Source organism: Phyllosticta citriasiana (assembly GCF_038021145.1).
Source record: "Phyllosticta citriasiana strain CBS 120426 chromosome Unknown IWZ02scaffold_14, whole genome shotgun sequence".
Classification (NCBI taxonomy): domain Eukaryota; kingdom Fungi; phylum Ascomycota; class Dothideomycetes; order Botryosphaeriales; family Phyllostictaceae; genus Phyllosticta; species Phyllosticta citriasiana.
In genome coordinates this window covers 790,183-815,165 of record NW_027117291.1, presented here as the reverse complement: position 1 = coordinate 815,165, position 24,983 = coordinate 790,183, and the positions used below count along the sequence as shown (strand labels likewise).

The 24,983-nt window shown below is 55.0% G+C and overlaps 11 protein-coding genes across 11 annotated transcripts; 7 read left to right on the top strand and 4 right to left on the bottom strand.

The window, feature by feature from the left end:
• Nucleotides 1-764: 764 nt before the first annotated feature.
• IWZ02DRAFT_82194 (cellobiose dehydrogenase-like protein) lies at nucleotides 765-2,864 on the top strand. Its single transcript, XM_066771269.1, has 2 exons — nucleotides 765-1,306; nucleotides 1,365-2,864. The coding sequence occupies exons 1-2, from the start codon at nucleotides 1,021-1,023 to the stop codon at nucleotides 2,765-2,767; spliced, it is 1,689 nt and encodes a 562-aa protein (XP_066619398.1). The 5' UTR covers nucleotides 765-1,020; the 3' UTR covers nucleotides 2,768-2,864.
• Nucleotides 2,865-3,851: 987 nt separating this feature from the next.
• Nucleotides 3,852-4,561, top strand: IWZ02DRAFT_82062 (uncharacterized protein). The gene is made up of 2 exons (XM_066771267.1): nucleotides 3,852-4,372; nucleotides 4,448-4,561. The coding sequence occupies exon 1, from the start codon at nucleotides 3,995-3,997 to the stop codon at nucleotides 4,370-4,372; it is 378 nt and encodes a 125-aa protein (XP_066619397.1). The 5' UTR covers nucleotides 3,852-3,994; the 3' UTR covers nucleotides 4,448-4,561.
• On the bottom strand, nucleotides 4,379-5,231 carry IWZ02DRAFT_82106 (uncharacterized protein). The gene has a single exon (XM_066771268.1). It carries the CDS (start codon nucleotides 5,114-5,116, stop codon nucleotides 4,676-4,678), a length of 441 nt encoding a protein of 146 aa, XP_066619396.1. The 5' UTR covers nucleotides 5,117-5,231; the 3' UTR covers nucleotides 4,379-4,675.
• A 1,061-nt stretch (nucleotides 5,232-6,292) lies between these two features.
• IWZ02DRAFT_384251 (uncharacterized protein) lies at nucleotides 6,293-6,805 on the bottom strand (the record flags this gene model as incomplete). The annotated part of the gene is made up of 1 exon (XM_066765322.1): nucleotides 6,293-6,805. The coding sequence occupies one exon, from the start codon at nucleotides 6,803-6,805 to the stop codon at nucleotides 6,293-6,295; it is 513 nt and encodes a 170-aa protein (XP_066619395.1).
• Nucleotides 6,806-7,825: 1,020 nt separating this feature from the next.
• Nucleotides 7,826-9,831, top strand: IWZ02DRAFT_384383 (arginyl-tRNA synthetase; the record flags this gene model as incomplete). The annotated part of the gene is made up of 2 exons (XM_066765333.1): nucleotides 7,826-8,125; nucleotides 8,173-9,831. The coding sequence occupies 2 exons, from the start codon at nucleotides 7,826-7,828 to the stop codon at nucleotides 9,829-9,831; spliced, it is 1,959 nt and encodes a 652-aa protein (XP_066619394.1).
• Nucleotides 9,832-10,056: 225 nt separating this feature from the next.
• On the top strand, nucleotides 10,057-12,169 carry IWZ02DRAFT_484748 (uncharacterized protein). Its single transcript, XM_066769198.1, has 3 exons — nucleotides 10,057-10,565; nucleotides 10,615-11,012; nucleotides 11,070-12,169. Exons 1-3 carry the CDS (start codon nucleotides 10,339-10,341, stop codon nucleotides 11,942-11,944), a joined length of 1,500 nt encoding a protein of 499 aa, XP_066619393.1. The 5' UTR covers nucleotides 10,057-10,338; the 3' UTR covers nucleotides 11,945-12,169.
• A 275-nt stretch (nucleotides 12,170-12,444) lies between these two features.
• Nucleotides 12,445-13,101, top strand: IWZ02DRAFT_360896 (uncharacterized protein; the record flags this gene model as incomplete). Its single annotated transcript, XM_066764331.1, has 2 exons — nucleotides 12,445-12,540; nucleotides 12,607-13,101. Coding segments are annotated over 2 exons (591 nt in total), but the record flags the coding sequence as incomplete, so codon positions are not given.
• A 753-nt stretch (nucleotides 13,102-13,854) lies between these two features.
• On the top strand, nucleotides 13,855-15,162 carry IWZ02DRAFT_81955 (uncharacterized protein). Its single transcript, XM_066771264.1, has one exon. The coding sequence runs from the start codon at nucleotides 14,165-14,167 to the stop codon at nucleotides 14,891-14,893; it is 729 nt and encodes a 242-aa protein (XP_066619391.1). The 5' UTR covers nucleotides 13,855-14,164; the 3' UTR covers nucleotides 14,894-15,162.
• Nucleotides 15,026-16,020, bottom strand: IWZ02DRAFT_348137 (concanavalin A-like lectin/glucanase domain-containing protein; the record flags this gene model as incomplete). Its single annotated transcript, XM_066764231.1, has 2 exons — nucleotides 15,026-15,526; nucleotides 15,628-16,020. Coding segments are annotated over 2 exons (894 nt in total), but the record flags the coding sequence as incomplete, so codon positions are not given.
• Nucleotides 16,021-18,147: 2,127 nt separating this feature from the next.
• On the bottom strand, nucleotides 18,148-19,855 carry IWZ02DRAFT_493727 (uncharacterized protein; the record flags this gene model as incomplete). Its single annotated transcript, XM_066769962.1, has 12 exons — nucleotides 18,148-18,376; nucleotides 18,587-18,635; nucleotides 18,736-18,816; nucleotides 18,852-18,981; nucleotides 19,028-19,118; nucleotides 19,169-19,254; nucleotides 19,301-19,335; nucleotides 19,388-19,506; nucleotides 19,570-19,585; nucleotides 19,643-19,688; nucleotides 19,755-19,772; nucleotides 19,829-19,855. 12 exons carry the CDS (start codon nucleotides 19,853-19,855, stop codon nucleotides 18,148-18,150), a joined length of 927 nt encoding a protein of 308 aa, XP_066619389.1.
• A 3,818-nt stretch (nucleotides 19,856-23,673) lies between these two features.
• IWZ02DRAFT_81672 (BTB/POZ protein) lies at nucleotides 23,674-24,910 on the top strand. The gene is made up of 3 exons (XM_066771262.1): nucleotides 23,674-23,881; nucleotides 23,931-24,057; nucleotides 24,127-24,910. The coding sequence occupies exons 1-3, from the start codon at nucleotides 23,826-23,828 to the stop codon at nucleotides 24,643-24,645; spliced, it is 702 nt and encodes a 233-aa protein (XP_066619388.1). The 5' UTR covers nucleotides 23,674-23,825; the 3' UTR covers nucleotides 24,646-24,910.
• The last annotated feature ends 73 nt before the right edge of the window (nucleotides 24,911-24,983 follow it).

Sequence of the window (24,983 nt, the reverse complement as noted above, 5' to 3'; positions counted from 1 at the left end):
CTGGGTGTTTCGGTTGCAGCTGAGACGGCATATTCGCTGCAGCAATGAATGAAGAAGAAGCTGGACTCCGGGGTTTGACCAAAGACTGCCAACGGCTTCGGCGCGACGACGGGAGGCCTTTGCATGCGACCAAGACGACCCGGGGCAGCGTCGGTTCAAGTAGACACGGCTCGCGCGTGCAAATTCGCAGACGCTGGTTCCTTAGCCTGAGCACCATGTTGCCCTGATGGCTTCCTAGCGAGGGCCGATGACAGCTGGAAAAGACTCGCTCGGCCTGCACCGCATTCTTCAGCTCAAGGGTTTGCCAAGCCATCCGAATCGTATTGGCACGGGCTCCGCGCCCCCTGTTTGCCTCGCCCTTCCGATTACAGACGTCACTCCTCTCGTGCTCCCCTTGCGCTTGTTCTCGAAGAGCAGAAGACGCGGGGTTTCAAGCTCATGTTGAACATGGCTCCTTGCTGGAAATAGCCCTGGAGATCTAGGGTCCCTCGTGTTGGCGGGCTGCATGTGGTCGGCTACCTAAGTCGCCTTTTTTTTCTCCGGCCCTACACCATCACCATGCCAAACGCCCAACACCAACCATGCGAGACGGCAACGCCGTCGTCGCCCTTTTCTTGTCCCGCTGCTGTCATTCTTGCCATCGACCTGATCGACACTGACCACCCCTCTTGGCCTTGCAATGGCCTATGGCCGCGCTGGGACGGCTTCCCGTCTTCCTCGACAGGGAAATTGCCCACGGCCGTTCCTATTTGATGACTACATCTGTGCAGAGCAGGGATCACCAGATACAATGCTGCGGAATGACCAGCCTTGTGGCCCAAGAGCAGTCGCGCTCGACTGATGCTCTGTTTTTTGTTTTCCTCACGAGAGATATCCCGTTCAGCCTTGTGGCGGAGTCTTCTTTGGTTCTTTTGCTTCTCTGCATATATGAATCTCTACTACGCGGAGAGAGATTCCCTGTCAGTCTCATGAACTAATCCTCCCGTCTCTTTCCTTCTATTGTACTCCTAATACTTCACGATGAGGTTAATACACATCCCCCTCGTCGCCCTTTTCTCCTGTTCCGTCCTCGCCGCCCCTCTTACCATTGCGCTTGGAGAGCAAGACTGGACACAGCAGGAATGGGACGCCATCGTCGTCGGAGCAGGGCCCGCTGGTATCATCGTGGCCGACAGGCTGAGTGAAGCCGGAAAGAAGACGCTCTTGCTCGAAGGCGGGGGCAAGTCATATGGCATCACTGGCGGCAGTCAAAAGCCTGATTGGCTTGCGGGCACCAGCATGAGTCGTGTTGACATCCCGGGTCTTTGTAAGCTTCTTTAAACAACCTTCAACCTTGATCCAATCCCGCTCATGAACCACGACAGACAAGAGTATCTTTGAGGACCCCGGCGACTTGACGTGCGCAAGCGACGAAACCACCGCCTTTGGGGGCTGCACCATTGGCGGTTCCAGTGCAATCAATGCTGGACTCTTCTTCCAGCCCCCTTCTTCAGACTGGGACACCTACCACCCCGACGGATGGAAGAACTCGGATCTCGAGGCCGCAACCAAGCGCCTTTTGAGCAGACAAAAGTCTGTCACTAATTATTCTGCCGACGGCAACTTCTATCTCCAGACGGGTTACGAGGCCGCCAAAAAGTGGCTCGTCGACAATGCTGGCTACTCCAACGTTGTCATCAACGATAAGCCCCATGACAAGACCAAGGTCTTTGGCCGGCCCGCGTACGATTACAACAACGGTCAACGCGGAGGTCCTGTCACCACTTATCTGCAAAGCTCTCTCGGCCGCTCAAACTTCAAGCTCCAAAGCGGTGTCCGCGTCCAGCGCGTCGAGAGGACCGGCTCCAAGGCCACCGGCGTTGTGGCCAAGTTCAACGGCACCACAGTGACGATTCCTCTTTCTTCCACCGGCCGCGTGGTTCTCAGCGGAGGTGCGATCCAATCGCCACAGATGCTGATGATGAGTGGTATTGGTGATCCGGCCACTCTCTCGCAGCTCGAGTCCAACAAGCTCCTCCCTGAATCCCTGAGCTCCTCCGCCTGGATCAACAACACGGCCGTCGGCGACGGTCTCTTCGACAACCCCAACACCTTCATCGAACTCACTGGTCCCAGTATCGGCTCGTACACTTACTCCCTCAAGGCTCCCATCACGTCGGACGCCCTCATGTACCTCAACTCGAAGAGCGGTCCCTACACCTTTGCCTCGCAGACCTCTGTCTTCTGGACCACGATCCCGCACACGGACGGCACGCCGGCGACGGGTGTCCAAGGCACCATTGACAGCGCTGGCCACGGCGAATACATGGACGACCGGACCATTACGCTCAACTTGTACGGCACGAGCGGTCTGCTCTCGTCGGGACGTGTGCAAGTCGACGCCAAGGGCGTGGCCGGACCCTCGGACGATGTCTACTACAGCGACGCCGCGGGCCGCGACGCCAGCGACATTGCGCAATTCATCTACGACATTTTCCAGGCGCTGCCCGGCTCGGGCCTGACGCCACTGAACATCCCCGCCAATGCGACGAAGCAGGAGATCGTCAACTACATCACGACCCCGTCCAAGTACGCCAGGGGCCAGGTCAACCACTGGAGCTCCAGTTGCCGCATTGGGTCGTGCGTCGATGCCGAGGCGCTCAAGGTCAAGGGCACCGACAACGTGCACGTCGTCGACGGCAGCGTCGTCGCGCCGCTGACGGTCAACCCGCAGTTTGGCATCATGGTTGCCGCCGAGAAGGGCGGCGAGCTCATTGCTGCGTTGTAATTGCTGTAATACTTTTGTAATCAGGGGCGAGCGGGGAATAAGTTTTCTTACTTTTTCCTTTCAGCATTGCATGATTCTCATGTCGGGAGGTCCATCTATTGTTTCTGCGAGAATTTCTCCTCCTTTCTTCTTGTTTTCATGACGCTCTAAAAGTTGCGGGGCCTCGAGCTTACTCATTTATACCCTCTCTTTGAATGTACCACCAACCTACCATTTCTTCCGTCTTGCGCTCTGCTCTCGCCTCAGTCCGTCTCATTTCTGCATTCTCCGTTGGACAGGAAAACAAGGCAGCGCACGCTACACGTAGCCCGAATTTCATGGAGTTTTGCAAGATTTTTGTCGTAGTTGTCGCAGCTACCCGGACCCGTAGCGAAAGTGGTCGCAATGACGCAGTGTGCAACGCAAGAGAAACACCCCCTACCAACCGGCGACAGGGGCAAAGCCCTCGACAACGTCCCACGCATCTCCACAACAAGCCAGTACGGCTGTCGCAAATCGCCCAACGAGTCAGGTGGCAGCAACACATCCAAACTACAAGATCCCCTCATTGCCTTGATCCCAGCCACCCATCAGCCATCGCGCGCAGCCAAACTAGTTTGGCAGTTTGGACGGGCCGGGCGATCCTGCTGCTACCTAGGTAGTTACTGGCTCGCACGCAAGCAAGACGAGCGGTTTGCGACGACTTTTTTTTGTTTTTTTTTTATTTTTTTATTTTTTCCGGGGGCTGCTTGACGTGCATGGATTGAGCCGGCCCACTCACCCCTGCCGCACATCCATGGCTCCCCAGCTGCACGGTGACGTCGGCGCGCGTGCGTGCGGGCCTCACGCGTGCTACTGGAGCACCTAACGCCAGCCAGCGGGCGAAAACTTGCTGTTGGCTGGCATCATCGTATGTGTGTCTGACCTGACCAGACCAGACCAGACCAGACCAGGCGGGTAGGAAGGAGACAGGCAGGCAGGCAGGCAGCCTTGTTGCGACGCAGGGTGGGTGGCTGGCGGGTATAAAGATGGAGGCACCCACACACGCCCGCCCCGAGTAAGAGGTTTGGTTCAAAGTTTATTGTTGTTCTTCTGCACGCTAGACTCGTCGTCATCTATCCTCTCAGGCCAGACATCGCACAGCTCTTTCGAGCTCTAATTACATCGCTCGCGAACTTCGCAAGGCACCGAAGCAAACCAACGATCAGACCAACCAACCAATCAACTCAGCACGCCCACACCCACACCATGGCCTCAAGCAGCACCTTCCCCATCATCTTCACCATCGCGGGCTCCTCCTCTCGCCACGAACTCCTCCTCATCTCCCCCGGCTCCAAACTCAGCGACCTAACATCGCAAATCGAGGCCGTCGCCTCCACGTCGGTCAACACGCAAGAGTTCCTGGCAAAGTACGCCAAGAAGAAGAGCCAGCCGGACCGCGTCGAGGCGGTCCGCGTGCGCTGGGCGGCCGCCGGCCGCGATGCGAAGACCTTCCCGGCGACCACGCTGCTGACGGAGGAGAATGTCGAGGCTGCGTTGAGGCTGATTGAGGCCAGTGGTGTGGGCAAGGATGTCCTTGAGGTTACGATTGCGGAGGCGCCGGCTGAGGAGCAGAAGAAGGAGTGAGTATGTTGTCTGTTGTACGCAGGGTGGGTGTGGGGTTTTTGTGTGAGATGGGGCGCTGATTGTTGTGTACCGTAGGCTACCGGAGCGGACCAAGTAGTTGGGTGAAAGGGAGGAAGTGACAGGGGTGACAAGGGAGGAGGTGGTTGCTGTACTGCTTGGGAAAATGTTCATGAGCAAATATTCTACCGTCTAATATCCATCATCTTCACACCATCTCGGCTCCCTGTTGCCACGACTTCACCCTTTCCGTCTTTGACCCACGTCCCAGATGCTCGATGGCTCCCATCTCTCGTCGACTCGCGTCTACAGAGCGTACCTGAGCCCGCGATTCTCGCGGTCCATCAGGTCCATGAAGCCGTCCCCCGTAGCCTCGTCTCCTCGGCTGCTGTTGCCCTCGCGCCGCCGATCCTCCCACCACATGAGCTGCCGCAGAACCAGCGCCGCAACAATGATACCAGCATAACAAACCGACAGCGCCATGATGGGAAAATGGTACCGCGGCGCGCATAAAACATGGACGTCATGGTCATGACGAGGGGTGAGATGCTGGCCTCGAACATGCCCATGACGAAGCGCAGAACCAGCAGTCCAGCGTAATTTGTGGCTGCGACGTGGCATATGAGGACGACGGCCCAGCCGAGGAGAAGCCCGCCGGTGAATTTGGCGACGGGGAGCTTCTGCATGATGATGTTGGCGGGTATGGACCAGAAGAGGTAGCCGAAGTTGAAGACGGCCGCGGTCCATGGGTAGCGTTGGCTGCGATTGAGTGAGCTTTTTGGCCAGATGTGACTGTGGAGAAGTGGTTTTTACCCTCGAGACCCAAGTCCTCCTCGAGCGTTTACGCCGACGCGTAGTTGACGGACAGTTTGTCGAGGTAATGTAGCATGCAGGTGATGCAGATCTGGAAGAGACTCTTCAGCACATGATTCAAGTCGCTCAAACTTGTTTACTTACCACTGGAAGCATCACTCTGTCAATCTTTCTCAGAACCTTTTTCCTTCTGCCTCGAGCTCCTCCTTTGGGTGTTGTTGCACCTCGAGGTATAGCTCTCCGCCGATATCCCGCAACTTTTTCTCGTCAGCTCCGTATTCCACCACGCCTTCAGCAATGTCTGCTCCTGGCTTCTCTCTATGCTATCTCTCTTCTTCTCCATGTCTGACATGATGGGCCTTCGGACGAGGTACTCTGTTGGAGACAGGGAGTTGAGACATTGGAAGCTATGACAGCGCAGGTACTTGATCAACTCTCGCTCTTCAATGCTTCAGCAGAATGGGGTACAATACAATGCATGGTTATCAATTGATAGGAAATTACCGCAAACCTGGCTCCCGAAGCTGCAGCATCTATTCCACACGATCCCCGCTCCAATGGCCAAATCCACCATTTGACTGGTAGGCAAATGGCCCAGAAGCGACCGCAAGTGAATAAGTACCATGGTGCGCGGCACGGGGGTGATAAGCTTATCACAAGCCCAAAGCGAAGATGCAACAGGCGTGGGTACCCCGCATCGTCAGCAGTGGAGGTGACTCCTCAGGATAGGGGTACACGTGTCTTCGGGAATGGGGTCTCTTGGAATCCAAGTATTTCATTGATTGAAGTTCCTTGCGGGAAAGAAAGACTGGCCCTGATGTTGGGAAAGGCGGAAAAGGAAACCGCAGGACCCTCAAAGCGACCAGTCCCTTCGAACTTGCACCTTTTGGCTCCATGGTCAAAGATTTGGATCAGGAAAGACTTTCGGAGTTGAATTAGATTTATGGAGAGAAATCGTTCTTGTCCATCCCACGTGTCAAAGGAAATCGTCTTGTTCCCGTCCGTTTTGACCATCAGCCCCGAGGCGGCGCACCGTAACGATTGACCAGGCCTGGCTGTCTTGTCGGATATCATACCAGATATCGGCTCGTCCGCATCGAAAATCATCGTCTATGATGTCTTCAATTTGGCTTCCAATTTCTCGGTAGTCCTTTGAATGAGTTCTTCAAGCGAGCCAAGCAATTCGACACCATATCTGTCGCACACAACTTGCACATTTCCCCTTCGCCAGTACCCCTCGGGACAAGCGACGACAATACTCCCGCTCTTTGCATACAGGCCGAGCTCCAACAGAGTGATTGGAGACAGAGTGTCCTTGTCGTAGTACATGGCGATGACGTCAGCGCGGTCCTGGCAGTCGAGTTCCCAATCGACTTGTTCTTTGAAACGGGGATCCGAAATGTCTTGCTTCCAGTCATTGTTCCAGTCGGGGCGGCGTGGGTTCATGATGGTCACCGGAAGATGACTCAGGCTGCCTGTGATTTCTGTCTGCCAATCGACGGCCTTGCCCATCTCGATGCTGCCCGCAAGAAAGACGGAGGGGCTGGTGGTAGTGACAGGGTGGGGAGCTTTGAACACGGTAGCCTTCCCAGAGGCTATGACTCTCTCGACCTCGGCGGCCATTTGCTCATCGTTGGAAGTTGTTTGCTCAGACATGATGTGTTGTTGTATTAGACGTCGTGTCCACCTCCAAAGAATCGAGACCTGAAAGGCGATTAAGCAAGTAAAAGTTGAAGAAATGCACGTTGTATTAAAGTGATGGTGATCAAAGTCGGCAGTCAAGCCCGTTCTTATAGGCCCTGAACAGGATCGTCAGCAGTGGAGATGTTCAGGGCAGTGCAGCGAGGCTGAGGCGGAAATGGAAAGCGAGGGCTTGCAGACGATGCAACGACTCCCAGTGAGCCGAGATCACTCGTCCAGAGCTACCAAAAATCCTAGCCAGGTAGCATGCGATATGGCGCTTCGCCGTTGGACAGGATTGTGATGACTCTGGCGCGCGGCAGGCGGTGGTTGGGAGGCGTAGAGAAGATGACCACAACGCAACATGCAGCGACAAGCTTTGCCGGTGTTTTTAGCCACCAAGACCGTTTCTCCCGAGGACCAGCCTCCTAGCTCTGAATAATTGGGTACACACAGGACGATGCCAGCGCGTTGGATTGTGCCCTATTTCGTACCGCTCACCGCGTTGTGGAGCTTATGCTTTCGAGGCTGATCTCACAGACACGTGGGAGTATCCATGCCGACTGCGGACAGCGTTCTGGGGCAGACGTGGAAGGCAAGTCGATGGTTCAGATTGGGATATGTATAGTGTTTGGTTGCGCAGGAGGACAATGAAAGGGAACAAACGTGGGGGAGAGAGGGGTCGGAGAGCATCCATGAGTCAAATGGCGGCGGGCGGTCAAGAATTTTTGACGCGCATCAGCTTTTCTGACTTGTACACTACCTCGCGACGACCCCTCCATCTCCAGTTCCTTTGGCTGCATGCGACTCTTGCGACTCTTACGACGGACGCCTTTTGAAATTGCCGCCTTCAGTCGCTGCGCCAATCTCCAAGGCCTGCCGCGCGCCTCAATCGCTCTACGGACTCGGTCCTTTCACGCTCCACCACCAACCAACCTCTCCAAAGCCTTCGGACCAACCATCATGGCCGCGGTCCAGTTCCAAGACGCGTCCATCGCCGACGTTGCCGCGACTCTGAAGGACCTTGGACTCTCCGAGGTTCCCAAGCAGCGCAACACGCACCCAGAAGTCAACCCAGTCGACATCTTCCGCTCGCACATTGCCGAGCTCGTGTCGCAAGCTAGCGGCGTCGACGTCAACATCATTTTTCCCGTCATTCAAACAACTCAAACCCTGGACAAGGGTGACTTGACTTTGCCTGTGCCCGCGCTCAGACTAAAGGGCAAGAAGCCAGATGAGACGGCAAAGGAGATTCAGGACAAGGTGAACAACGCGCCCAATGCTGTCAGTTCCATTGCTTACTTTTCTAGTTCCCCGAGTCCCCACTCGTCGAAAAGCCCGTTGCGAATGGACCATTCCTCTCCTTCTTCTTCAAGCCCCAAGCGCTCACGTCCCTGGTCCTCCCCACCATCCTCAAGCGCGGCAGCAAGTACGGCCTGAACCCATACGATGGTCTCAAAGACCCCTCGGATCCCTCCAAGGGCCGCAAGCACATTGTAATCGAATTCTCGTCCCCCAACATCGCCAAGCCCTTTGGCTACGCGCACTTGCGCAGCACCATCATCGGCGGTTTCCTGTCCAACCTCTACAAGGGCGCCGGATGGGAAGTCACCAAGATGAACTATCTCGGTGACTGGGGCAGGCAATATGGCATTCTTGCGGTCGGGTACAAGAAGTACGGCGACGAGCAAAAGCTCAAGGCAGACCCCATTAAGCATCTTGTCGAAGTCTACCAGCAAATGTCCAAGGTCCAGAGGGAGGAGGATGAGGAGATTAAGGCCAAGCAGGAAAAGATTCAGGAGCTGAAGAAGGAGGCCAAGGAGCAGGAGGCAGCGGACCTTCAAAAAGAAGTGGACGCCTTGGTTGCCAAGAGCGTCAGCCAGCAGGCTCGTGACTACTTTAAACGCATGGAGGATGGCGACGAAGAGCCTATGAAGTTCTGGGAGTGGTGCCGTGAGGTATCTATCGAGGCGCTGAAGAAGTCGTACCGCCGCCTCAACATCGAATATGACGTCTACTCTGGCGAGTCATTTGTCAAGAACGAGTCCATGGAGGCTGCGGCGAAGCAGCTGGAGGAGACTGGAACGTCGGAAAACAGCGAAGGCGCGGTCATCGTTGACTTGACCAAGCACAACAAGAAGCTGGGCAAGGCCCTTGTCAAGAAGAAGGATGGCACTTCGCTGTACCTGACCCGTGATATCGGTGCTGCCGTCGAGCGTTTCGACACTTACCATTTTGACAAGATGATCTACGTCGTCGCCACTCAGCAGGACCTGCACTTGGCGCAGCTATTCAAGATTATCGAGCTCATGGGTCGCAAGGACATTGCTGAGCGCTGCGAGCATGTGAACTTTGGTATGGTCAAGGGAATGTCCACTCGTCTTGGAACTGCCAAGGCACTGGACGAGGTCCTCAACATCGTCGGCGAGAAGATGCACGAGGTCATGAAGATCAACCAGGCCAAGTACGAGCAAGTCGAGAACCCGGCTCAGACGGCAGACACCCTCGGAATCGCCGCTGTCATGGTCCAGGACATGAAGGGCAAGCGCATCAACAACTACGACTTCAACCTCGAGCGCATGACTTCTTTTGAGGGCGACACTGGTCCCTACCTCGAATACGCACACGCCCGTCTGTGCAGCATTGTCCGCAAGGCTGGTATCCCCGAGGAAGAGCTGATCAATGCAGACATGTCGCTCCTCACTGAGAGGCATGCCGTCGACGTGATTCGAATGCTCGCCCAGTGGCCCGATGTCTTCATGGACACTCTCAAGAAGAAGGAACCCACCACTGTTCTCATGTATCTGTTCAAGATGACGCACGCCGTCAGCAGCAGCTACGAAGTCCTGCAGGTCATTGGCAGCGAGGAGCCGGTCAAGAGGGCCCGTATGGCGTTGTACGTCAGCGCCAGACAAGTCCTCAGGAACGGCATGGAGCTCCTTGGCTTGACTCCCGTCGACCGTATGTAAGGGCAGAAAAATTTCATGACTGCTACGTTTTCCAATACCAAAAAACCTCGGCCATGTTTGGATGCGGATTCGGCTGTAAAATCTCCTCGCGCTTTGTGAAGCGAAAGCAGGGCGGCTGCCATGATGAAGATACCACGCTGGAGTGAAGGGGTTGACGAAGCTACCAAAAGAAACGACCATCTCAGTAGAAGAAAATGAATGGAGAAAGTTAAGATTTCCAGGTTGTGATAAATCCGGCTTGTTCCCTACATTGATGCCTAGATTCGACCAAGGCGCAAATACCGCTAATTGCAATTTAATCCAGGAGCACAGAGACCGTGGATATTTGACGGTGGTACCAAGGGTGCAAAATGATGGGGAGTTCTAGGTGACCCGGGTGATGAAGGGGCCAACAGCCAGCTCCCGTGGTACGTCGATTCCCCACGCTGAGCGGAAAAGGGAGTCGCAACGATCTCTGGACTGAACAGGAAGCCTCGCCCGCTGAGAGAAGAGCAGCTTATATCAAAGATGGGCTTATCTAGGTACCTATCCTCGCTCAACAAACTTTGGTCATTCATTCTTCTCTTATTCGTATCGCTGACTGCGTCTCCAAAAATGTCTCAGGATGAAGAAATTTCGAAGGAGTTACTCGCTGACCACAGCTGCAATTTCAAAGGAGTCGTCCTTGGGCAGTTCAAAACCTTTGTCTCTCAACACAGGGACTGGGAGGAGCTGGAAGTCTATGCACACAGAAGGTGAGTAGAAGCTACCCTGTGGAAATTTAAGGTCTAACACAGTGCGTAGGTTGCAGAACGACACCGACCCAGAAACATTGGGCTGGATCAAAGGATTCTACTTTGATCGCCGCGTGGCTTCTGATCACAAGTGGATCATTGGTCGCGATGGATACAGAGTCCATCCTCAAGCGAAGGTCTTTGCGAAGTGTGCCTTTGATGAGCTTGGTCGTGTGAGGTCAACCATCACAGAGGTGGATGAAGACGGAGACGACACAAGTGACTCGGATGGCTGGGAGTTCGTTTCAGGAGACGAGCTACCCGATGAAAATGCGGCAGGCTTTCAGAAACATGAATTCTCTCTAACCATCCGCACCAAGCAAGCGGGAGATCACCTTGCTGTTAAGAGACAGCGTCCTCGCCCTTTTGCCAAGCAAGAGGACGACTTGGCCAAGACCCACAAAGGAGGTATGTGCCCTCCTCTAATCGGAATCGGCCAGTGTCCGGCTGACCACAAATAAGTAGTCCAATCTAGCGCGACGAGTGATAATCAGGTCACGCAAACCGACAAAGAAGAGAACACGCCTCTTCCTTTCCCGAAACCCAGGCAACGATCAGAGACGGACAACGTGAAAGAAATTAGCAACGCCAGCTTCTTTGTAATCCTGGAGCTCCATGTTGAAGGAAAACACCGCTTCCACGGCCTGGGAAAGGAGTTATACAAACATATGATCCGAGCGGCGTTGTGGCGGCACTCCGAGATCAAATTTCTGGTAGCCTGGCCCCTTGGTATGCCAGATGAAGGCCCGCCATTCAAGGACATGAAAGCCGCTGGGTTGAGCCTCGAGCATCAAAGGTGCACAGCACAATTCATTGCTGAGAAACTTCATCTCAAGTTAGGGTTTGTGTCATTGGGTACGTCGAGATGGTTCGTCCGAGGTGTCGAAGACATGCGCATTCAAAATCAGGTTGCGCTGGAAGGAAACGTGCCATATCGGTCGTCGAGGCAGCCGCCCCAACTCCAGAGTTTCACGACATTGCCAGGGAATCAAAACCAGTTCGCGGCGGAGCAGCAGGTGCGAGAGCAAATCCAGCCGCAAGTTGACGCGGCAAGAGAGCAGGCGCATCAAAAACGGTTGCAGAACCTGCACACTGTCTTTCCACCCATGCCAACACTATCACGTTGGAACCAACCATCCTCGACATCGCCAGGGAACCAAAACCAATTCACGGTGGAACAGCAGATGCGAGAGCAGATCCAGCCGCAAGTTGACGCAGCACGAGAGCAGGCGCAGCAAAGAATGTTGCGGGACTATATCAATAATTTGGTTCCATCCGCGCGAAGACCATCCTCGACAAACCAACCATCTTCGAGAAGACAGGAGGACAACGGCCCATAACGTACTGAAGACTCGAATGTGCCGTCTCAAGTGGTGAAAAAAGTAGCAATACGCTTGACAAATTCATGTACAGACTAGGAACCGACCGATGAGCAGATGGTGTTGGTGGATAACGTTAGTATCGAGCAGATGAACCGCCCATAGGTGGAGGCTGAGAGCAAAGCATCCTCAGAGCAGGTTGGATGGCTTTAGAGTCGAAAGATATAATCAAATTCTTTCTATCGATTTGTTGAGGCACTTGCTGGACTGCTCGCAGTCTGCATCATCGCAAACCACATGCAGTCCTCTACTGATTAGTAAGCCACAGCGGCAACGACATCCATCACAACTTTCCGCAAGCTCGACCAGAGCTCTCCCGGCATTCAACCACACCTCTTGCCCGGGCACTGCCACCACTTGCGCATACCAGTTGCGGGATGAGACATACCTGAATACCTTGTTGACATACACAAAAACCTTGCGCAAAACTTCACCGCCACCACCTCGAAACCGCTGCGACTATGAACACGATCCGCTCCATCAAGGAGCTCAACAAGCGCGAGCTTGAAGCCGGCATACCTCCCGAAGCCTCATGGCATGCCGACTACCGGGACACGGTAAGCATACCCTTCCTTCTCGCACACTGCCACCGGAAGACCAACGTTGCTGACGCATTCACACAGGCCTACGTTTACATCGGCGGTCTCCCATTCGACCTCTCCGAAGGCGACATTGTCACCATATTTTCGCAGTACGGCGAGCCGGTGCACATCCATCTGATTCGCGACAAGGAAACGGGCAAGAGTAAAGGATTCTGCTTCCTCAAATATGAAGATCAGCGGTCGTGCGACCTGGCCGTGGACAACTTGAGCGGCGCCGAGGTCATGGGGCGCATTCTGCGCGTCGACCACACGCGATACAAGAAGAAGGAGGGCAAGGATGGAGAAGAGCCGCCCGGGGGCATGGATGTCAGCGTGCAGGCTCCCGAGCAGGAAGAGGAGAGCAGCGAGGATGAGCGGCCGGTGTTGCCCGAAGAGAGGGATCTGGCGCGATTGCTCAAGGACATGGAGGATGATGACCCAATGAAGGGCTACCTGGTAGAGGAGAAGAAGAAAGAAGTCGAAGAGGCGGTCGCACGGTGGAAGAAGGCGAATGGGGCTGGTGCGTCGAAAAAGAAGTCTCGCGATCACGAGAGAGACAGAAGACACAGACATCACCACAGGTCGAGGCGCGATCGAGATGCAGAAACCGACTCTGAAGATGATCACCGCAGGCAAAGGCGGAGGAGGCACAGAAGTCGCACGCGCTCGCCGCCCGAGGATGCTGCTTCGGATGGAGAGAGACGGCACAGACGCCACCGCCGCTACGACGATGAAGACGACCATGCCGAGCGCAGGAAGCGAAGGCATGATGACTCGGACGAGCGACCCCGCGACCGTGACCACAATAGGAGGGAACGGCGGCGCGCTCGAGATTATGATGAGGAAGAGGACCGGGAGAGGAGACATCGACCGCGCGGTGCAGATCATGAGGACGAGCGGGAGAGAGACCGGCGGCGCGAGCGAAGAAGATACGAAGACGAGGGTGAGGATTATAGGAGGGATCGTGACAGGAAGAAGCATCGGGAACGTGATGAAGACAGGACAAGGGACAGAGATGGCACCCGCAAGAGGTCGCGTTCTTGAGAGATTGCTCCAGATCGGACGATGAAGTTGAGGCAGCACAGTAGGAACGATCTGATGCTCCAAATTATTCAATCGTCCAAAGGACCGATTTTCCCATCGCCCCTTGATGGCTACTGGAGCCTCACCAGAAGGACACAACAGGCATTCGACGAATAAATCTCTGGTGGGTAGGTAGGTACATCATTCCAATTCTATTTCCAGGCACCACGTCGATCAAGCCACTTCAATCGCACCACTGGCAGCCTCTGGCGAGGTCTCCACTTCATGCACCCCTTGGGTATCTATCTCCTTTATGCGATTCTCAGGACCGCTCCTTTCCTTGTCCCCATGCTTTTCCCTGCCTTTTCGAACACCAACCCCTTGGCCACTATCGACGGTTGGAGAGATGAGGAGGAAGTGGAAGAGCCGTCTGATTGACTGCCTGCCTGGGGCTGCCTCGAGTGCCTGCTGCACAGCCAGCCTCCTTCAATCCGCTGCGCCATGCCATACCACACCGTTCCGCTCCGCTTGACGCTCACGGTGGATCTCCCCTGTCGAATTTTACATCCTCCAACAAATGTGCAAAGACGGCCAATGGGAGTGGCGCGGTCTGTGGATTCCACCTGCAGTGTCCGTCAAGAGGGGGGAATCATTGAATCAAAACCAAGTCCGTGTTTCAAGAAGTGAAGAAAGAGGGAGAGAGAAGAAGAGAAGAAAGAGGGAAGAGGGAAGAGGGAGAGGAGGGGGAACCAGTAGGCTGGCTAGCGGGCTGAATGGATGGATGGCTTATCAAAAGCCACCACCACCGCCTTCTCCAGCCCTCGCTCTCTCTCTCTCTCTCCCTCTCCCACATCCACAACCACCAACGATCATTCTACAAGGCCATGACGGCCGCAGCCGCCGCCGCCACAGCCGCGCCGACGCCTCCCCTCGCCGCACCCAACAGCGGCACCGCAGCGCCCGTGTAGTGCGTCGTCTGGGGCGTAGTCGTCGACGCAGGCGGCGTGCTCCCGCTGCCGGGCGTCATGGTAGAACCGCCAGCCGCAGCACCCGCACCATCGCCGCTGCCGCCAGCGACCAAGGCGCTGTTTGCGGGCGTGGGCGCCAGCAGCGGGTTGCCCGTCGACGGCATGGGCAGCGTCAAGATTCCTGTCCCGACGCTGATGGCCGACGACGCGTCGACGCCCGAATCGGCCGACGCCAGCAGCGAGTGCGTCGACGTGGGCAGCCCGCTCAGCGTCAGCGTCGTCGTCGGTGCCGTCTCGCCCGGTGCGAGCGTCACCGTCTTGGTTCTGAGAAATGTTGAGCAAGAAGACGATGGCGGAGAGAAGGACGGCGTCGCGATGCCGCTGCCGCTGCCGCTGATGCCCTGGCGATTGGATCCGATGCCCGCGCCACCGCTGAAGTTGGGCTTGTCGCCCGAGGCGGTTGAGTTGGTCGCGGCAGACGACGAAGGCGTCGTGGCCGGCGGCGACGCAACGCCCGCCGCATCCGCCGACAGCATCTTGATCGACTCCGACGAGCCCGACGTATCCGAGTAGTTGTACGCCGCGGCAGGGTTATAATTGGTAATCTTGACCTTCTCGACATACATAGACCAGGGCATGCCCGCAGCAGCCGAATACGTCGTCTGGCCACCAGCCCACGAGATGGTTCCCTCGCCGTTGCTCTTGTCGCCGCCGGCCCAGATGCCTAGACGCACGTTTGAGGGGGTTTGGGGGTAGTTGACGCCGCCGTTGGCGTCGGCGTAGGCCAGAGTGCGCACGACTGTGCCGTCGATGATCCACTGGATGCGCTCCTTGGTCCAGTCGACGGCGTAGACGTGCGCCTTCGTTTGCGGCGTGCTCACGTCGAACTGCTGCATCCGGTCGTAGCTCGTCGTGTTGCCCTTGCCGAAGTAGTTTGTTTGTACTGCGCTGTTGACGCCGCCCAGGAACTCCTGTGGCTGTCGTTAGCATACCTATGCCGCACGGCTCTGCTTGACTTGTACGAAGGAAGTAGAGGGAGAGGAGGGGCAGAGAGGAAGCAGTATAAACGCACCCAGTCAATCTCATCCAGATCATCCGACTCAATGACGATACTGCTGATAATGCCCGTACCAGGCGCGGCCTTCATGGTGACCTCGACACGGCCATACCAGATGTAGAAGTCAGTCTTGATGGTGGGGGCGTCGCCGCGCTTGTTGATGGTGAAGGCGGCGCCGTTGCTGTCGGCGCCGTAGTTCACCGTCGGCGCAATGTAGCTCCAGCTCGTGTTGGCGCCCGTCGTGAAGTCGATCTCGTACGTGGCGCGGCTCAGCCCGGCGTTCGGCTTGCACGGGAATTGGCTGCCGTTGGTCGGGTTGCAGTCCGAGTATGTTTGCGCGCTGGCCAGCGCCGGCAGCAGCGTGCTTGCCAGGCCGGCGACGGTGGCGAGCTTCAAGGGGTGCCGCATGCTGGTCGTGGTGAGGGTGTGTAGTGGAGGAGTAGCTTGAAGAGAGTGGTGGAATTGTGCTGAAGGTTGTACAAGGGATAGATGGTTTGAATGACGGCTACTCTGCCAGGAGCGTGGGTGTGAGAAGAGTGGGGGGGGGGGAGTGAGAAGAGAAGAAGAAGAAGCAGAAATATGTAAAAGAGTGGTCAGTCGTAGGTAGGTAGTCCCAAAAAAGAGCGAGGTGGGCCAGCAGCCTCGGATAGAGAGCGAAGGAAGCACGGGAATACGAGAAGAAAGAAAAAAAAAAAAAGGAGAAGGTGGTGGTGATGATGGTGACTGTGAGCTGCAGACACCGGGGCAACCAGCAGCAAGAAAAATCACGAGGTTAGCAGATACGACGACGAAGGCGAGGGAGCAGCATTTTGAATGATAGGCACAGCTGGAGGTGCGTGAGCGTTTCAAACACGGTGTTTGGGAAAACTGGAGACGGTGCGCCTCGCAGCCTGTCGTCGTTGGTCTGCGCGAAGGATCCATGGCGGGCGCGTGCCTTTCTTTCTTTCTTTCTTTCTTTCTTTCTTTGTTTCTTTGTTTGTGCAGCCCGGCGGTTATTCTGCTGCACGCTGCAAGGTCCCGCCGCCTCTTGGATGATGTGGCGACTGGAACGAGGGAGCTGAGCAGCTGCCCGTGAATGGTGATGGCGTCATTGGGGGATTTCTTTGTTCATGTTCGCTTGGAGGCCATCGCGACTCCACTCCACATGCCCAGAACCAGAACCCACGTCTCTCGGTTCGTCTCGTCGCGGACGGTCCAACGCTCATCATGCATCCTACAACATTCATCAGCTCCATCAGCACTGACTAGCCTTTTCAGCAAAAGGTGCCTGCATGCCAAAGAAAAAAATAAAATAAAATAAAATAAAATAAAATAAACCGTGTCGCTAACAAGACTAGCCGGGCCGCCAATCTGGAAAAAAGGCCACTCCCGCTCCGCTCGCCGGCGGCCGTGGCTCGTGTTGCAGGGCCAACCCAGCCAGCCATCGCGCTTTTTCTCTCCCCTTCCTTCGCCTTGGCGCCCGCTGCAAGGCCCGACGCTCGCTCGTCTGCTGCAGGTTTTCATCCATGCCGCGCGACACTGACCTTGATGTTTGCTGTTGTCGACCCTGGCGATCAAGGATCCCGCTCGGTGCACCGTGTTTGCGGTCCGTGTCGCTCTCTCCAAGACAACTTACCAGCTGGGTCAGAGGACCTGTTTTGCTGGTCTCCTGCTAGCTGCTCGAGCAAGGCAAACGATCGTGTGCTGCCCCTTGCTTTGCTTGCACCCCATGCCGGCGTGCCGAACTCTCGCCATGACGACACTTCTCTCCCACCATGCATCTCATCAAGCCAAACGTCCATCGCCAGCTCTTTCGTTTCGTTTCAGATCGTCAAACGGCTCAAAAGACCACAACGGCAAGGACCCCGCTTGTCTCTCTCTGTCTCTTTTGTCTGCGTGTCTCGACTTGTTGCACCAAGTCCCGTGTGGTGGTGGTGGTGGCTGGCTTTGCACCCACAAGGCACGTGAGCAGGGGAGCAAAAACGAAAGACGAGCAACACGTGCGTCCGTGAGCCTCTCTGGTAAATGTTTTGGGTGAGTTGAGCGCTGTAACCTTGTCATCTCGAGAGGGTAAGAAGGCTGTGTTCTTGGTCTTGCCACGCTGCTCTGCTCATGTCAATGCTTGGGGCGACGAGGCACGCTCAGGCGACAGAAGAAGAAACAAGACGAGAGGAGGTTGGGGAAAGCAGAACGCCGCCTGTGGTTGATTACCCGTTACCGCTGATCCACGTTTATCTGTTTCTCCCTACTCTTTTTTTTTTTAACTTAGAACACTTCTCACATCCCGACGCCCTCAAAACGCCATTACGCCGTCCAATTGCCTGCTCTTGCTTTTATGGTTCACTAATATAATGACCGGCAACCCTGCCGACCGTTTGTCTTTTTTCTTTTGCTCTGCTCTCGGAAGAGGCGCCCAACAAAACAGCGCCAGTTTCCGTGGCTCTTTGCTTCTCTCCTCCAGATTTCTCAACGCCGAATATCGACGCCTATGGACGCCACGATTTACGCCTCCTCCCTAGCCACACGTGCATCAACGACCGTCTTGTCTGTGTCGACTCATTCGCTCCCCGGCCCTTTTTCTGGATCACCAAGCCGCCCATCCTGCGGCATCGGTGTCGTGGCGGTCGACGTAGTTTTGGACGACGAACCATCGCGCTTGGCGTCCTCGCGCAAATCGACATACTGGTCGAACGTCATGCCCACGCGCTTGGCAGCTGCGCGGTCGGTGCGGGAGCGGTACAGCCACAGGCCGTGGTACGCGAAGATGAATATTTCGATCATCATGCTGAGGCGTAGTCAGTCAGTGAGCCAGGACAGGCGGTGATTTCGAAGTATAAGTGGCAGCAGAGATGATGCCAGTTGCGGGAAGGTGGGGAAGGCGGGGAGAGGGAAGCGATCCCATTCGCTAGACTACGGAAGAGGGTGCCCAAAATGGAAAGATAAGAGAAAGGGAGCATCCTGGCTGCATGCACGGTGAAAGGGTCGCTATACTTACCATACGATGTACAAGACTCCGCCAAGGATGTCGAACCTGCGCTGGGCCACTGCGACGAGGAAGAGTCATTACTGGTGGACGCGGGTGGACGCCACACCGCCATTGCTCTTCTACCTGTTTGCTTGGCTGGAATTGCCTGGGGAGCTTACCTAGAGACATGAGCGAGAAGACAGCGCCCATGTAATCGACCGAGAGGAAGAGAAAGTCTGCAAAACCTTCCGCCAATGGCACTTTCGAGGGATCAGAAAGAGAAGGGATGACTAACTCAAATTCTTAGCTCTTCCTCTGCGGCCCCATTGACCCCAGAGAATGGGCAAAAGGCCGACTGCAAGGAGGACGGCAGCGACGATACCGATGACTGTGAGCGGCGTTTCGTTGCCGCGAAGGTAGACAGGCTATGTCCTTGTTAGCTCCGATTAACAAGAGATGTTGCCTTCTTACTCGAAGACCAACGATCAATCCGGCTTCGATGCCTCCCGAGACTAGACACAGGGCAAGCAGGGAGAGGTTGGTTTTCAATTTGGACCATTTGCTTTCACAGTCAGTAAAAAACGTTGAATGCTCTGGCCAGACTATGCTTACTCGTTGTAGTACTTGCATTGGGCCCAGCAAATGTAGCTCAAGGCGCAGAAAATCTGAGGTTGAATCTGAACACCAATGTTGAAATTCTGCCTGGATTTAGCAAAGTCCTAGTCGTCGTAATGGAAGGCCTACCTGGGCAATGTTGTACACGCCAAATGGAACAGCAGCTGGGTATTATTGTCAACCCCGTCCAAACATCAAATGTGGGACAGTCCTGACCAATGGCCCACAGGAGCGGAAATATGGCTTCAAAGCCATCAGTGTCTTTTGATCTCCAATTCGACCATATCCTGGATTTTTGAGCAGCGAATTCAATCTGGACCAAAGAGGAGTCCGTACTGTGGTATTATCTGTCGCTGACATCAGTTTGCAACAACATCGAATGGCAGGTATACACCTACTTGAATGCACCAGCAGCTGGAACGAATCAGCAATTCTCCAAAATATCAAAGGTGTGGATTCGACAATTCTTACACTGGGAGCTGTCAGCTTTGCTTGGAAGGTTCGTGCAGCCACTGACCTGTTCCGATGCTCTTTAAAGTGGCTGGTCAGCCATCGATTCTCCGAAATCATTCGAGAGCCTCACTCCGAGAATCTCCGCTGACTATGGAACTGTCAGTCCACAAGCCGGTTGCAAGCTTTCTTGGCATCTGGTGCTACCTTTGGGACATTCTCCTGTGGGGCCATGTTGAATCGGCAGCAGGTCAACGACGACTTCAATGAGTTGGAAAACCAGGGACGAATGAGCAGGCAAAGTCTTCGTTACTGATTGAGTCCTTTAAAAGCCAAGGTACAAAAGAGTGTAACGAGAGGCAGACAGCCGCTCAGACAGACTTTGCAGGTCCCTGGGTCGCTCTCGAAGTGTATCGGACACCGACATGGATTGACGACAACCGTTCCCAGGAAGAGGGGCCCGAATGCTGCTGTGAAGCCCCGACCCATGTTTTTTTGGAAGACTGGCGCGGTAGACGCTGGAATAAAACACAAGTGGAAGGTTAGCCTCTGCCGTGGTGTTGTCCGTGCTCAGACGTCGCCGGAGAGCTTTGGAAAAAAGGCACAAATACCCTGTTTATGCGGTAGAGCGCGATTGGTGGCAACCGAAAGTGAAGGAGCTGCGACTTCGGGGATTTCCTGTCTCCTGCTGCCAGGCACTGGTCCAGTGGATTCATGTACCTCGTGCATATCGGACCTGTCATGTCCCTAATGAATGGATGCCCGACGCTCCCCCACAGCCAACGCCAGCCAGTCTCTGGAACCTCAGCTGGCCTATAGCGGCCACCAAGCATCATCAGCACTGGGAAGCGGTTGGTTTGTCCGGGTCTTCCGAGCAGTTGAAGCGAGGAGCTGACCAGACGCAAGTCATGACAGCTTGTAGCAGATTCTTGGCCCTTGAAGCGGCTCAGCCACTAAGTTATGCGAACGCCTCTGGCTGCATACAGGTCGATGGAGATTGGTGCGTGGAACGAGGGGGAAGCTTGTGCAGAGCCAAAAGGTTGACGAGTAACGGGCGACTGCGGAGACCAGGGAGCTCCTTCCGCCCTCTATGGGCCGCCACCCACCCCCGTCGACACCTCACAAACCCTGCATCCCATCAACACAACATTTCTCTCTGACTGGACCTCTACTGTGCCTTCATCGACACATCTGGCATCACCGCCGGCTCGCCCGCCATTTGCTCTCGCTCATGTCCACATGTCTATCGTCGTCGTTGTCCGTTTGCACCCCATCCATGTACTTTCTCAAGGAATCCCACATGTCCGTTCGTACCCAACATGCGGTACGAGCTTGATTGCTCATGCTTAGCCCAACGATTCAGCAAATGGAAGCCTGCGACCGCAGATCGACAGACACCACCAATCCTTCCCGGCTGTCAACGGTGGCGACTATGAAAATCCACACTGTTGGCTGTGCGCATCTCGCCAGCTGATAAACTGCACTGCAGCATCCCAGAATGCGACACAAATCGTGGGGGACTCCGTGAAGACTACCGAATCCACCGGAGATCCATCCTTGGCCACTCCTCCGTCTTGCAAAGTCTGCGCTCACTTGTGTTTGAACAAACTCTTCCAAATTGGGACTTGCTCGCAAGAGTCGCGATCCTTATGCAAGTCTGAATTTGTACCTGCTTCACGGCAGACACGCAGGGTCGACCTTGGAAACCTCTCGGCTGGCCTTCCTTGCTCCCGAAGATCTCCTCAACTCCAGGCCCCAGCATTCGGGCGCTTTGTACACTGAGAACCCCTCCGAACACGGCAAAGTTGCGCAAGTGACAGCTACCGCGCTTGGAAGAAAACGCTGCCGCAGCAGCCATTTGGGGTCTCTGGCTGCCTCGACAGTCGTCTTATAGATTCACGCACAAGGTCTCCTGAGCAGAACACGAAAGCCCTGCGGCAAACATGAGCAGTTTGGATAACTGACCTGCTGGGAATCCTAACCCCCGGGACTTGGTATGCGAGCTCAAGAAAATCGACATAAGCATACTAAACCTATAGAAGCGTCTCCGGCGGCTGACATATCTTTGATGCTCCGTTTCGCGAATCTTTCCCCGCCTTTCTCGAGCCTGAAAGAGGTCCGAAGACCCTTATGTGGCACCCTTCTCGATCCTGTGTTGCTATGGCCTCGGGCATTATGGATATCTGATTGGGTGCGTGCGCACGTTGAGCTACAATGATCGACAGACAGAGTGGCAAGTCCCTTTCGTTCTCTTCCGTCCGTTCAAGCCCCGCCATTGAGTCGTCAATCTGCAGCAGCTAACCGCTCTTATGAGCCACGAAAGCATGTTGCCCAGCTTTCTCATGAGTCTTCTATCTTACATGTCGTGTCAAACGATCACACTAGCTTCTTGGATCATCACTTCGTCTTGCATGTCGTGGGGTCATTCGCTTAGCAACTCTCGTTCACCAGGAGAGCTATCAATGGCTGTTAAAGCTGCGGTCACCTTCCCAATCTGCTTTTCTCAATCTCGATGCCACTCACAGATCATTTGGATGCCAGCCTCTCCACAACTCAGCTACGGCCACGCCTGATAAAGCTCCTTGGCGAGGAAGCAAAGCAAAAAGGTTTCCGGGCCGTCAGACTCGTTTTACTGGTCCCGCTCCAGCCGCTTCCCTTTTCGCCAACTCTGCCGCACTGTTCAGATCCCTCGCAGCGCGTCAAACTAGCTTCCCGATTGGCCAGTCATTTCAAGAATTGTGCAAGGATCGCAACCTCTGTTATTCTCTGTATTCAGGTTGTCGCCCAAGCACATCAAAGACGGGGCCAGAAGGGGCGATTCGCGTCAGAGTGTCCAAAGTTGCCGGGTCTTGCCGAGCTTCAGCAGGCGTCTGCCTCCTTTCTTCTCAAAAATCAAGCACCTGTTCACTGCGAGCTTCCACAAAGCAGCGGGCCAGAATTTTGCTGCGAACACTGACGAGCGACAACAAAGCCATGCTGGTCTTCAAACGAAGAAGATGATTCCAAACAAACTCCTTCCGAACCAGTTGCTGTTCAAACAGCTCATGCTTTGTCTACCCGACACTTGTATGTTCACCCAGCTACCACCTCCGGTCTACATTTTCTCTTTTGCCCGAGGGCTTTGCTTGGCTCCACGCAAGATGTTGCCAAGCGTTACCTTTTACTGGCTGCGCGATGCATCCTTTTCGAGGCGGCCCTTGGCCGCGCAAGACAAACGTCTTTGAGGGGTGCAGTGTTGATCGGTTCCTGGCCAAAGCCACGTGGTCCAAGCTTGTGGCCAGAGCGATGTTCTACGCTTCACAAATTTATCGCTATACATGCACATACTAGTCTCAAAGCTCTTTTCCTCTGTCTATTGTCTCCTTATTTGTTTATTGACTCCCACCATGGATAAAGCGTGTCGGACTTGTTTTATCCAGGACTTATGCACGCCCGAAGTGACTCAAACAAGTTTGCGGGGATGAATGATGGAGCTGAAGTGGAACAAGAAGAGTGGTTGGTGGAGAGTTGACGAAGGATTACGTGAGGGCTGCTCACGAGACCAGGAAGTGCTGCTGTTGAATCTGGCTTAAGTGTTTTGTTGTTGCCTATCAGAGGTACGACTGCTGACTGGATTCTGCAAAACCCCGTTCGAGATTTTTCTGCTTTGCTTTCCCATGCTTCTGGTTCTGCGATTTCGGGTTCGCGCTGTCGACATTTCGGGTTGAAATGACGAAGGATGTTGGGGCGATGGTGTTGCGAACCAAGGAAAAGAGCACCGTGAAAATCAGCCTTGGGCCTATGGTGAGGTCTGAAAGAGGTTGGCTTGTTCGACCTTGGTACTTGCAGCTCAACCATTTGAGCGAGAAATTCGGTCTTCAAAGGCCGATTGACGACGCTAAGTGGTCGAAACCCGGATTCGTTGCTCAACACCCCAGGTGTCAAGTCTGACCTGAACGTCCAAGGCCTGTTTTGATGGGCCCTGGTCCAAAGGTACATCATGGGCGAACCATCAAAATTCGACCAAAGTTTTGATTTTGACCGGTGATCTTGGAGCCGGAGCAGCGTATAAAAATTGAAGGCGCCTCTTCTTTCGCTACACACTCTTTCGTCTCACCCGTCACCATCTGTCTTCCACAACCGACGCCCGCCAACATCCACCCTCACTCAAAATTCAACATCCTCACCACTCACGTCCCCTCCGCATTTTTAAAGACTATCCGAGATGGCTCCCTTTGTCTACCGCACCAACATCAACAGCCGCCAGGAGCGCATGCTTTGGTACGTTCGCTCTTACCGCCAACCCTCAACCCTACTGACATTTGCGCAGCCTCTGGGAGGACGGTATGCACTCGGACGTCACGATCCGCACCCTCTCCAAGGAGTACCGCCTCCACAAGGCAATCCTGTGCGAGAAGAGCGAATTTTTCTTCAAGGCGCTCAACGGCGGCTGGAAGGTAAGTCCGTCCTCAATCTCAATTCCGTCAAGCCTCCCCACATCAAGCAACACACTAACCAGACCATAGGAATCCAAGGAGAGTGTGATCGAAATGACACACGACGACCCAGAGACAGTCGAGGCCATGCTCAAATTCATGTACCTCGGCGAATACGACGTGCACGAGCACGGCGAGCCCTTGGCCGAGCAGCTGGCCGACCACGCCGCCATCCACGCCGCCGCCATCAAGTACAACGTGGCGGGCCTCGCCGAAAACGCCGCCCGCAACTTCGATTACGTCTTCGGCTACGGCAGCGAGGAAGAGCAGGTGCGCGCTGTCGTCGCCACCATTCCCTTCCTCTGCGAGACGATTCCGCCGTCCGTCTCGTCTGAGATCGCGGCCGACGTCGCCAAGTTCGTTGCGGAGAATTTGGAGGTCTTCCTGGGGGATCACGCGTTTAATGACGTCATGGCGAAGCATGGCTCGTTCAGCATGGAGGTTTTTGCCCGCATCCACGCGAAGCAGAGGGAGGAGAGGCAGAACGTCGTCTACGCCTGCACTTGGGGACAGCAGGAGCAGCCTGCAGCTGGCCAAAATGATTGGTAAATTACGACGCGTACTAAGAAACCGCGCGGGCATTTGGGCTATCTCTTCTTCTGGTGGGCGTTTCTGGCACGGCAAAATTGGTGCGGAAGAAAAGGCGCTCTTTGGCATTGGCGTGGTTTTTTGGTTCACTTTCACAGACCTTGATACCCCTCCGCGGTTGCTTCGACGTCATTTCGTAATCGATTCAATACAAAAGGGTTTCCACATCTCTTCACGACGTCTAAGCTGCACTTGGAAGCGAAACGGCTTTGATTTGGTTGGTTGTGTGATATCCACGAGTCCTAAAGGTCGCCGCCTGTATTGAGACCCGTGCCCAATTCCCTTCTCACACCAGTCTT